Source organism: Salmo trutta, chromosome 33, assembly GCF_901001165.1.
Source record: "Salmo trutta chromosome 33, fSalTru1.1, whole genome shotgun sequence".
Taxonomy (NCBI): Eukaryota; Metazoa; Chordata; class Actinopteri; order Salmoniformes; family Salmonidae; genus Salmo; species Salmo trutta.
The window spans coordinates 36,407,352-36,419,738 of record NC_042989.1 but is presented as its reverse complement, the minus strand read 5'-3'; the positions used below and the strand labels follow the sequence as shown (position 1 = coordinate 36,419,738).

Sequence of the window (12,387 nt, the reverse complement as noted above, 5' to 3'; positions counted from 1 at the left end):
CAGCAGTTGGCTCCTCATGTGCGGGTTTGGGACTCAGTGAGTCTCAACACCCTCCACGTTCTGGGAACAGGCTTCTTTGACCGCGCCCTGGTTTGCCTCGCCTTCTCAAAATCGGTAAGCTATGGACCCTTCATGAAAACAATCGTAGCTAATATATGAACCAGATTTTGAGTGCTTTAACTGGTCAGAAAAGCTTTGTTAAATAAGTGAGGACAGGGCTGATCCCTCTCTCTCTGTTGGTCTGTGCAGAACGGAGGCAACACGCTGTGTGTAGTAGATGACTCCAGCGACCACGTACTCTCCGTGTGGGACTGGCAGAGAGAGGAGAGACTGGCTGACGTCAAGGTGAGTGACTGTGTGTATGTGTACGTGTGCGCGCGTGCATGTGTGCGAGTGTGTAACCATGACTCTTTCTGTCCCCGGTACAGTGTTCCAATGAGGGAGTGTTCGCTGCCGACTTCCACCCCACCGACACCAACATCATAGTCACGTGTGGGAAGTCCCACCTCTACTTCTGGACTCTGGAAAGAGGTACCCTTGTCAAGAAGCAAGGCTTGTTTGAGGTACGACTTCAGATCTCTTATTTATACTGTCTTTATGTTCATCTGCTAGATAATCTTGAGTTTTAGGATAAAATGTATTTGTCAAAATCAATATGATTTACGCCATTTAGCAGACGCTTTCTTTCGCCAAAGTCGATGTAGCAAGGACTGTCTGTGTTGCTTTAGTTCTTTACCCCATGTTAGAGAAGGTTCTGTAGTGTTTAGTGAAGCTGCATGTCTGCAATTCAGTTCTATCTCTACCCCCAAAGAAAATAAAGCCATATTTATATTTCTTACAGAAACAAGAGAAGCCCAAGTTTGTCTTGAGTGTGACTTTTTCAGAAAATGGAGACACCATAACTGGAGACTCAAGTGGAAATATACTGGTGTGGGGGAAAGGTAAAACTGTCATTCAATAGATCGAAATGTAAAGTCAGCTCTTTACTACACTTTATGTCAGCTATAAGGAAAGTGAAATAATAAGCAAAGCTCACATACATCAAAATTCTGGGGTATTAACACCTCACAAGTTCCACGCATACATCTTGAAGAGCCAGCAGCATACCACCCTGCATCCCACTGCTGGCTTGCTTCTGAAGCTAAGCAGGGTTGGTCCTGGTCAGTCCCTGGATGGAAGACCAGATGCTGCTGGAAGTGGTGTTGGAGGGCCAGTAGGAGGCACTCTTTCCTCTGGTCTAAAAAATATCCCAATGCCCCAGGGCAGTGATTGGGATGCTGCCCTGTGTAGGGTGCTGTCTTTCGGATGGGATGTTAAATGGGTGTCGTGACTCTCTGAGGTCATTAAAGATCCCATTGCACTAAGAGTAGAGGTGTTAACCCCGGTGTCCTGGTTAAATTCCCAATCTGGCCCTCATACGGTCACCTAATCCTCTCCCCTGAAACTATTCCCCAGGTTGTTGCTGTAAATGAGAATGTGTTCTCAGTCAACTTACCTGGTAAAAGAGAAAATACAATTATGGAAAGTTTATGTTTTATATTTTCAAAGCGAAGCGAATGAAACAGACCTGCTGAGTATTTATCCTACCCCAGCTGCCCGTCCTGTTGTTTTCAAAGTTTGTATCTCTTACGCATGGGCTTTGCTGCTGATGTCAGACGTTTTGGCGCATCAAAGGCTCTTTATTATGAGAGAGTTGTCATATTGCTAGGGTCAGAACAGGGTCATGCCTAGAATAGAACAACAAGGCCTGTCTTGTGAGAAGAACATGTGTTGTGAGGTAGAACAAACCACTATCTTCTGCCTTCTCCAAGGGTGTTCTGTCTTTCTCTCTGTCATGCAGGCACTAATCGAATTAGCCATGCCATTCAGGGCGCACACGATGGGAGCATCTTTGCGCTGTGTATGTTGAGGAGTGGCACACTGGTGTCTGGGGGAAAAGATCGGAAACTCATCTCTTGGGATGGGAGCTACCAGCAGATACAATCGGTTGAGGTGAGATCAGTAGCAGTGTGTGGGTAAAATCACTTGGGCAGCCAAGCCAGAAAAAAAAGCGTGACAATTGTGTTGTTTTCTCTATAACCTGTTAGTTCATACGCCACCGAGACAACAAAAAGTCACACAGCGGCAGAATAAAGTCAACCACACATTTGTTTCATCACAGAACCAGTGTAAATATTGCATGTCACAAACAGTTATATGGCCTCCCGAGTGGTGCAGTGGTCTAAGGCACTGCATCGCAGTGCTAGCTGTGCCACTAGAGATTTTGGGTTCGCAACTGGGAGACCTATGGGAAGGCGCACAATTGACCCAGCGTTGTCTGGGTTAGGGGAGGGTTTGGCTGACAGGGATGTCCTTGTCCCATCGCGCACTAGTGACTCCTGTGGCAGGCCGGGCGCAGTGCACACTGACACGGTCGCCAGGTGTACAGTGTTTCCTCTGACACATTGGTGCAGTTGGCTTCCGGGTTAAGTGGGCAGTGTGTCAAGAAGCAGTGCGGCTTGGTTGGGTTGTGTTTCGGAGGACGCATGGCTCTCGACCTTCACCTCTCCCGAGTCTGTACGGGTGTTGCAGCGATGAGACAAGACTAACTACCAATTGGATACCACGAAATTGGGGTAAAAAAATATATAATTTACATGACCTACAGCATGGTCAAGCAAGTTAATGTTTCCAACATTTTCGGACTACTAAACAACTAGTGATTTAGAACCACGGATTGTTACCGCAAGTCACAATGAAAACAGTTTCTGCCACCAACATTCCAGCACCATTTCAACATCATCATATCACCTCTGCTTAGTCTAATATAGTGACAACTAAAAGATACCAAGAACGATTTAGTCCAATCAACGTAAGCTAAATATGATGTGGCTGTCCATGATACTGATTTCTGTGTGCGTGCTTGCAAGTAGAAAAAACATGTTAACTCACCCTACCTGTAGAGAAACACCAATACCATCCTCCTCTCTTTCATGTTGATGAAATGGTCTATCACTCTGTCATACAGTACACGCTTTTAGTTTTTGTTGTCCTAGACTACGTGGCTAAAATGCTTACTCAATAGCCTAACTTCCTTTCATGGGCAATGATGAGCCAGCTAGTTAACATTAGCCTACTACATCTAGCTACATATTGAACTTCCATCCTCTCAGCTCAGGGGCAAAATGTATGAATTAATGGTTGGATCAGAATCGCCATTATAATCATTGGCCAGAACGGAGAATTAAGCAAAACCACAAGTCCAAATCCCTGTATCCATCCATAGCTAATTTAGGAAAGGGCTGATTTTAGCTAGCTAGCCACCGGAGGACAACGACACAGTGAGATGCAATAATGACCTTTTTTCTGTCATCTTTTTGGTGCACCAGGACCATTAACAGTTGACCTCATTCGGTTTAGCTCAACACTGATTGACTATTATTAAATTTTTTTAATTATCAAGGGAGGCCAAATGCCTCGCTGGCTTCCCTTGCTATTGTATTCAATCGTACGGGTGGCAATAATGTCATACACTTTTAGTCCAGACAGCATCAGATACATGGGCTACATATACTGAAACAGAGGGCCGCTGTTTCGCTCGCTCGGATGCTTTCTCCGGTGCAATACATTCAGCCTCTTGCCAATTGAAGTAAAATTATGAAACACAGAGATGAAAGAGAAATTATTTCATGTTTTTTGGGGGGGTGGGGGTCAATTTTGGGGGGAAGCCTGGCTTCGCTTGGCATTCACGAATACACATCACATTTAGCAAAAGGTTATGCTAGCTTTTTCAGAAATATGTGGGTTTTGGTTGATGCATGTACAGAGCATTCGGAAAGTATTCAGACCCCTTCCCTTGTTTCACATTTTGTTACGTTACAGCCTTATTCTAAAATTGATTAAATCCTTTTTTTCCTACTCAATCTACACAAAATACCCCATAATGACAAAGTGAAAACAGAAATTGATTGAACATGATTTGGAAAAGCACTCACCTGTCTATAGAAGGTCCCACCATTGACAGTGCATGTCAGAGCAGAAACCAATCCATGAGGTCGAAAGGAGTTGCCCGTAGAGCTCAGAGACAGGATTGTGTCGAGGAACAGATCGGGGGAAGGGTACCAAAAAATATCTGCAGCATTGAAGGTCCCCAAGAACACAGTGGCCTCCATCATTCTTAAATGGAAGAAGTTTGGAACCACCAAGACTCTTCCTAGAGCTGGCCGCCTGGCCAAACTGAGCAATTGGGGAGGTGACCAAGAACCCGATGGTCACTCTGACAGAGCTCCAGAGTTTCTCTGTGGAGATGGGAGAACCTTCCAGAAGGACAACCATCTCTGCAGCACTCCACCAATAAGGCCTTTATGGTAGAGTGGCCAGACAGAAGCCACTCCTCAATAAAAAGCACATGACAGCCCGCTTGGAGTTTGCGAAAAGGCACTTTAAGGACTCTCAGACCATGTGAAACAAGATTTTCTGGTCTGATGAAACCAAGATTGAACTCTTTGGCCTGAATGCCAAGCGTCACATCTGGAGGAAACCTGGCACTATCCCTATGGTGAAGCATGGTGGTGGCAGCATCATGTTGTGGGGATGTTTTTCAGCAGCAGGGACTGAGAGACTAGTCAGGATCAAGGGAAAGATGAACAGAGCAAACTACAGAGAGATCCTTGATGAAAACCTGCTCCAGAGTGCTCAGGACGTCAGACTGGGGCGAAGGTTTGCCTTCCAACAGGACAATGACCCTAAGCACACAGCCAAGACAACGCAATAGTAGCTTCAGGACAAGTCTCTAAATGTCCTTAAGTGGCCCAGCCAGAGCCTCGGCCACTCTCTGGAGAGAAATGAATATATCTGTGTCGCAACGCTCCCCATCCAACTTGACAGAGCTTGAGATGATCTGCAGAGAAGAATAGGAGAAACTCCCCAAATACAGGTGTGCCAAGCTTGTAGCGTCATACCCAAGAAGACTTGAGGCTGTAATCGCTGCCTAAGTTGCTTTAACAAAGTACTGAGTAAAGGGTCTGAATACTTATGTAAATGTGATATTTAAGTTTTAAATTTTTATACATTTGCAAATATGTCTAGAAAACATTTTTTTCTTTGTCATTTTGGGGTATTGTGTGTAGATTGATGAGGGAGGGGGGGGGACAATTGAATCCATTTTAGAATAAGGCTGTAACGTAACAAAATGTTGAAAAAGTGAAGGGGTCTGAATACTTTCTGAATGCACTGTACATGTATTTTATATGATGGAAACAATAATACCAATGATTTGTACAATGCAAACAACGCTCTGTTTTCCAATGTCCATGCCCCCCCCCCCGCCACACTCACTCAGCCATCTGTGATATGAAACAATGAAAAGACAGAGTAAACAATCCTCACATCCACTGTGGCAGGAAGCTTACCGTTGATATGAATAATATTATTTATTTTCCCACCTTTTCCCAGGTTCCTGAATTATTTGGTCCTATCCGGACTGTTGCCGAGGGCAAAGGGGAGAGTGTGCTTATTGGGACCACCAGGAACTATGTTCTACAGGGCAGTTTATATGGCGAATTTAACCCCATCACTCAAGTGGGTACAATTATCTGACATTCTAGTTCATGCAGACATTAAACCTAAAATTTCAAAAGATGTAGCTGTTAAATGATCCTATGCTAACTGGCCTCCCTAACTTCTCCAGGGTCACACAGATGAGCTATGGGGGTTGGCCGTGCACCCCTGGAAACCTCACTTCCTCACCTGTGGTTACGACAAGCACGTCAGCCTGTGGGACTCCTCCTCACATCAGCCTGTCTGGACCAAGACTATGGAGGTAGACGGACAGACAGACAGCGCCCCCTGGGGACAACCCTGAGCCTCACACATTACACTCAGATAACTGTATGAGTAGAAGGGCCACGAGCTTAGCTTGGTCACAGATCTGTTTGTGCTGTATAGCCAGCAATGACGTCCCGCCAAATATGTTGGGGGTTGGCCTTATCTGACCACATGACCTGCTTCAGGAAAAACTCAGTCTGGGTCCTACTTCTAAGATAGCGGAGGAAAGCGTAGGTTAATTATCTCAAGACTTTGAGTTTATACATCTCCAAAAAACTTGAGTCTCTTTGTGTTGTATTAGTTCTGCACTGAGGCTGGTTATTTGGGTGTGGTAAATGTTCCAGGATGCAGCATTGACATGAAACTTGCTTTTGTTTTCTTTCATGGGCAGGACGCGGCCCAGGCTGCTGGATTCCATCCCTCTGGAGCAGTGGTTGCTATAGGAACGCAGACCGGCAGGTGACAGCGTAGTGCTTGAGGAGAATCGTACCATGCCAATTCCATCACAAAAGCCATAGAGACCTGCCCATAATAATAACAACAACAACAACATCTATCATTTCTATAGTGTTTTTAATGACGATAGGAGTCTCAAAGTGGGCTTTGTGAAATTACAGGAGATATGTGATGTGTTAGTATACTTTTGATAATGACAAGATGGGTATCTTTCGTCACACAGGTGGCTGGTGCTGGATACCGACTCTAAGGATCTAGTCACGGTGCACACAGATGGGAATGAACAGCTGTCTGTTATCCGCTTTTCTCCAGGTAAGGGCTCCTATAGGCTCTTATGATGCTTTATTAGGCTACTTGTTATGAGCATGTATGAGACTTTATTATGACTCATTGTAAGGATGAATATTCATAGTACATCTTTTAAATTAAAATGTCTGTTATTTAGTCAGGATCAGTAAATGGCTGTTATTTAGTCAGGGTTGTTAAATGGCTGTTATTTAGTCAGGATTGTTAAATGGCTGTTATTTAGTCAGGATCAGTAAATGGCTGTTATTTAGTCAGGATCAGTAAATGGCTGTTATTTAGTCAGGATCAGTAAATGGCTGTTATTTAGTCAGGATTGTTAAATGGCTGTTATTTAGTCAGGATCAATAAATGTCTGTTATTTAGTCAGGATCATTAAATGTCTGTTATTTAGTCAGGATCAGTAAATGTCTGTTATTTAGTCAGGATCAGTAAATGGCTGTTATTTAGTCAGGATCAGTAAATGGCTGTTATTTAGTCAGGATCAGTAAATGGCTGTTATTTAGTCAGGATCAGTAAATGGCTGTTATTTAGTCAGGATCAGTAAATGGCTGTTATTTAGTCAGGATCGTTAAATGGCTGTTATTTAGTCAGGATCGTTAAATGGCTGTTATTTAGTCAGGATCAGTAAATGGCTGTTATTTAGTCAGGATCAGTAAATGGCTGTTATTTAGTCAGGATCAGTAAATGGCTGTTATTTAGTCAGGATCAGTAAATGGCTGTTATTTAGTCAGGATCGTTAAATGGCTGTTATTTAGTCAGGATTGTTAAATGGCTGTTATTTAGTCAGGATCAATAAATGTCTGTTATTTAGTCAGGATCAGTAAATGTCTGTTATTTAGTCAGGATCAGTAAATGGCTGTTATTTAGTCAGGATCAGTAAATGGCTGTTATTTAGTCAGGATCAGTAAATGGCTGTTATTTAGTCAGGATCAGTAAATATCTGTTATTTAGTCAGGATCAGTAAATGGCTGTTATTTAGTCAGGATCAGTAAATGGCTGTTATTTAGTCAGGATCATTATCAGATGGTTGTAAGAAAATATAAGGGTGCCATACTTATAATGCTTTATAGCTGCATCATAATGCATTATAATCCCTCTGCTGCGAAGTGATACCAAGAGGTCTACAGTAGGCCTACTATGAGAAAATCCTAACATTTACAGGTTGACTGTGATACTGATACAGACCATATTGTAATACTGATGCAGGCCATGTTATCTGTTTTAACCTAATCTCCTGTCCTTATTCCTAGATGGTAATTTCCTGGCGATCGGCTCTCACGATAACTACATCTATATCTACGTAGTGGGGGAGAGTGGCAGGAAGTACAGCAGATTGGGAAAGTGCTCGGTGAGCACCTTTTATATTTAGGACCTACCCCCTCTTCTCCTCAGCCTCAAACCAGGAGGACATGCTAAATTATGAGCACTTATGACATAGTGCATTACGGTTTAGCCATCCGACTATAGCTGATTCCCATCCTCTCTCTCTCTCTCTCTCTCTCTCTCTCTCTCTCTCTCTGTCTCTCTGTCTCTCTGTCTCTCTGTCTCTCTTTCTCTCTCTCTCTCTCTCAGGGCCACTCCAGCTTCATCACCCATCTGGACTGGTCAGTGGACTCTCAGTACCTGGTGTCCAACTCAGGAGACTATGAGATACTCTATTGTAAGTACTGTTATGTTCATTGAAATGGAAAATGAAAATCTGTGTTCTTATTGGACAAGTTCAGGTAGCACCTCCCCGTTTCAATCAGCTGTATGTCGTTCCAGGGATCCCGTCTGTGTGTAAACAGGTGGTGAGTGTGGAGACCACGCGGGACATCCCCTGGGCCACCTCCACCTGCACCCTGGGCTTCCAAGTCTTTGGTGAGCAATGTTGAAGAAGCATGAGAATCTATTTGTTGAAGCAGCTAGAGAATTTATTTATTGAAGAAGCATGAGAATCTATTTGTTGAAGCAGCTGGAGAATCTATTTGTTGAAGCAGCTGGAGAATCAATTTGTTGAAGAATCTATTTGTTGAAGCAGCTGGAGAATCTATTTGTTGAAGCAGCTGGAGAATCTATTTGTTGAAGCAGCTGGAGAATCTATTTGTTGAAGCAGCTGGAGAATCTATTTGTTGAAGCAGCTGGAGAATCTATTTGCTGGAAACAGGCTGCATTTAAACAGGCAGCCCAATTCTGATCTTTTCACCACTAACTGGTCTTTTGACCAGTCAGATCAGCTCTTTTGCCAATAATTGGGCTGGATGTGTGACCGTATGGCCAGGGATAGGAGAATATAGCATAATGGGACCAATACTATGACTCTGGTCCACAGGGTTATGGCCTGATGGCTCTGACGGGACTGACATCAACGCAGTCTCCAGATCTAATGAGAAGCAGCTGCTTGTCACAGGAGACGACTTTGGAAAAGTCTGCCTTTTCTCATACCCCTGCTGTCAATTCCGGGTAAGATTTTTAAAAATCCGTTAAATATATACATTGAGAAGAGCCTGTGAAGATTACATGAGCCCATTGGTTGCATTTTGTTTGATAGATTTTTTTTGTTCTCCTTTCAGGCTCCCAGTCATGTCTATGGCGGACACAGCAGTCATGTGACCAATGTGAACTTCCTGTTTGATGACAGTTGCCTGGTTTCCACCGGGGGCAAGGACATGAGCGTCATGCAGTGGCGAATAGTGTGAGGCAGACATTTTGGGGCAACAAACATGCAGTTTCTTTATGGATCTGGGTAGGGTGGGGAAGGGAAGGGATGCACCCCCAGAGGCTTTCCTGTATATGGATCCCAATGAGCTTATTGGAGTAGGAGGAAGTTGCACCTAGACCCGCCCCTAGTTTTGCGTTTCTTCCATTAATAGTTTAGGATATGATTTGGGCAGGACAAGCTGATCCTAGGTTAGTTCATAGGATTGGATTGTTGGAGGGCGGGGTGGGTCATGGGTGGGTGGATGGGTTGGGGGGGCAAGATCATCGCAACAAAAGGAAGATACAACAGGCAGTACCTATTGTTTTGTTTTTTAGCGTTCCGTCTTTCTCCTTTGCTTTGTATATTTCACAGCTCAGGAAACCAATAGAAAAGTAGGAGTTGAGTGTCTTCCCTATGCCATTATGGTAGCCTCTCTGGCCTACTACAGATACCACTTCGCCTTGGAAAGACAAAGAAAGATTTCTACTGATGAGGGGCATTTGGTCTATACAGAAAGCACATACATATGGTTCAAACTGATGCTGATAGAGAGTAAAATAACATATACTCCTATGATTACACAATATTTCATCATGTGATGTGTATTTTACAATGAATGCAGCAGGTTTACCACAGGCAGTTGGTTGCTAGGCCAAGTGTGCAATGGATAGACGAATTCTGAGACTACATAGAAATATGACGATGTTAAACTCTCTACTGCCATCGTCTGGCGTCCTGAGGTATTGCAACGACTTCATTACTCTGCAAACTGTAACATGGTAAAGTATCACACCAGCATTTCAAAGAGCCCTTTAAAAACAAATACATAAATATTTCAATGAATAATCAATTATTATTTACACCTGTTGAAAAGCATCATTTTGGGAGGCTATTCTGTACTTGACAGAGCTGAAGTTGAACTCTTGTTTCAAGAGGCTGGTGGGAGGAGCTATAGGAGGACAGGCTCATTGTAATGGCTGGAATGGAATTAATGGAACGGAGTCTGAGGATTCCATGTTTGTGGTTTCGATATGTTTTTGATACCGTTCCATTCATTCCATTCCGGTCTTTACATTGAGCCTGGCTTCCTATAGCTCCTCCCACCAGCCTCCTCTGTTTCAAACATATTTGGACTACACTGTTAAATATCGTCTGCTGCCGAGGTCACTTCCTTCCTGAGTCTCCCTTCTCTTCCTGTCTCAAACTAGATCTGTAAATAAGAGGTTTGTACTAATCAGACCATTGCACTGTAATTGTTTCCTCTGCAACACCCATGTCACACTATACTGCCGAACCAAACCAAACCATACCGAGCTGGCTTGATATTATCTTTTCACTTGGTCCTTTTCAGCATGGCTCCGACAACTATGGCGGAAGTGTAACCAGGCTAGCTCAGTACAGCTCGGTTCGGCTTGGTAATGCTACCGTACTTTCTGCCACCTGCAAGGAATCGCTACTCCAAGGCTTATTAAAGGTCCACTCTGTGATATTTACAGCCGTTTTTAATCACTCCAAGGCTTAAAGGAGAGATATCTCTCTTAAACCTGTGACTTGGCTACCATACTGACCTTGACTCCTGCTTCTTGTTTACTTGGAATATTCATGAACAAAACATGTCATGCATATTGAAATCTTTCTCACACCCGGGCAAAAGTAATCACACCAAGAGTGATCTGTACCACACTGGTAATGTCTGGACTGAACTGGTCCTTCATCTGGGGTTTGTTTTCTAGTAATACAAAGTGATTTTTAAAAGTTTCCAGGGCATGCATGACATTGGTTATACCTGGGCTGCATTCAGCAGAGCACAATATTGTGGAACGTTCAGAGAGAAATATATTATGTAGAGAACAATCAGACCTTTCTGACATGTAGGATAAAGAATCGCATCAGCACTATTCATTACATTTCTATCAGCAACATTCTGAAACGTTTGCCTCCTGAATGTAGCCCTGTTTTTTTCAGCACCAAACCTAATGATTGGATATATGCAGATGTTTGACATGTGACCATAACAATGTAACCATGATGGAATAATTTTCTAATAAAAAATTATTAAAACAATAAGTTGCTGTCCTTGTTTGGGTCTTTGTTTGAGTGTATGAAAACTGACGCAGAACACAACCATTCAGAGGGACTGTAAAATGTTTTAGTTTTTCCACAGTACAGTACCCATTTGTTTGACAGTAAAGACTGAAATTCCTTCAAATCTTTGAGACTGACTTTTTTTTGTCATCTTTTTTTATTAGACGTTTTGAAATTCCAGTTTATTTTGGGTGTGTTGAAATGATGTAATGATTGGGAAAGAAAAGGTGTGATATAAATGCAATTTAGGCTGGGTAGACTATTATAAGTGACTTTCTTATATAATCCCATTGTTCTGATAGAGAGCGAGATGATGCTGTTATAGGCGGTCGTCTCAAGCGGGCAGCATTGGACCGGTTGCATTCTGTGGTCAACTATTTTATAAAATCTCCACCTTGCCAAAACACCACGAATACGGTGGAAATATGGCAACTCGGAGGCTGCTGTCAGCCACAATCCCCCGTCTTCTTGAGACAACCACGACCATCATTTGAACATGGAATTAAGGATGCATGAAAATAAACGGAGTGCAAAGATTTTGAGAGAGAAAGAGAGAACGTTCGGGTCCTCGCATTGTATTTCAGCATCAGACTGACTGCATTGCCGACAGCCATACATAATTGGTGAACATTGGCGTATGATCTTTTAGTTATATTGAATTAGAACATTCTGCTTTACAAACGGTCTGAGAGGGAAAAACCGGTAGATGTCAATTTCTTCATGTCATCGTCTAATTGAACAGGAGAAAAAATGAGGTAAGCAATTGAGCATGTGTTGGGTTTGCAAAGCCGCGTCATTTGTCAGACGGTTTCCTTTATAATAATGTGGATGTGAATAAATTCACGATCTAGACGAAATATCTAGACGAAATATTATATATGAAAAGGCCTAATCACAGCATGGTATGCTACTTTTATAGAGTAATATCCATGTAATGTACATGTGTGTCCTCGTGTATGCATTATAGAATTTACACAATAGACAAATCAGTTATTTGTGAAGGATCACAGCCACAATAAACCCGTAAAAATGCCATGGGTAGGGTATTCTATAGA

General features: G+C 42.9%; 2 protein-coding genes across 5 annotated transcripts in view; both read left to right on the top strand.

The window, feature by feature from the left end:
- Positions 1 to 11,314, top strand: part of LOC115172917 (echinoderm microtubule-associated protein-like 1) — an 80,585-nt gene extending 69,271 nt beyond the window's left edge. For 3 of the 4 annotated variants that reach the window (XM_029730786.1, XM_029730785.1, XM_029730783.1), the window contains 14 exons: positions 4 to 114; positions 250 to 345; positions 429 to 563; positions 842 to 941; positions 1,841 to 1,992; positions 5,434 to 5,559; positions 5,669 to 5,800; positions 6,197 to 6,264; positions 6,485 to 6,573; positions 7,818 to 7,915; positions 8,140 to 8,227; positions 8,332 to 8,427; positions 8,879 to 9,009; positions 9,120 to 11,314. In XM_029730786.1, the coding sequence (XP_029586646.1) occupies positions 4 to 114; positions 250 to 345; positions 429 to 563; positions 842 to 941; positions 1,841 to 1,992; positions 5,434 to 5,559; positions 5,669 to 5,800; positions 6,197 to 6,264; positions 6,485 to 6,573; positions 7,818 to 7,915; positions 8,140 to 8,227; positions 8,332 to 8,427; positions 8,879 to 9,009; positions 9,120 to 9,245 (1,548 nt within the window). In that variant the 3' untranslated portion in view covers positions 9,246 to 11,314. The remainder of the gene's footprint in view (positions 1 to 3; positions 115 to 249; positions 346 to 428; positions 564 to 841; positions 942 to 1,840; positions 1,993 to 5,433; positions 5,560 to 5,668; positions 5,801 to 6,196; positions 6,265 to 6,484; positions 6,574 to 7,817; positions 7,916 to 8,139; positions 8,228 to 8,331; positions 8,428 to 8,878; positions 9,010 to 9,119) is intronic. The other variant, XM_029730784.1, reaches the window with a different exon arrangement.
- Positions 11,315 to 11,679: 365 nt separating this feature from the next.
- The window catches only part of LOC115172918 (ena/VASP-like protein), a 69,599-nt gene continuing 68,891 nt past the window's right edge, over positions 11,680 to 12,387 (top strand). The window contains exon 1 of the mRNA XM_029730789.1: positions 11,680 to 12,087. Coding sequence (XP_029586649.1) covers positions 12,083 to 12,087 — 5 coding nt within the window. The 5' untranslated portion in view covers positions 11,680 to 12,082. The remainder of the gene's footprint in view (positions 12,088 to 12,387) is intronic.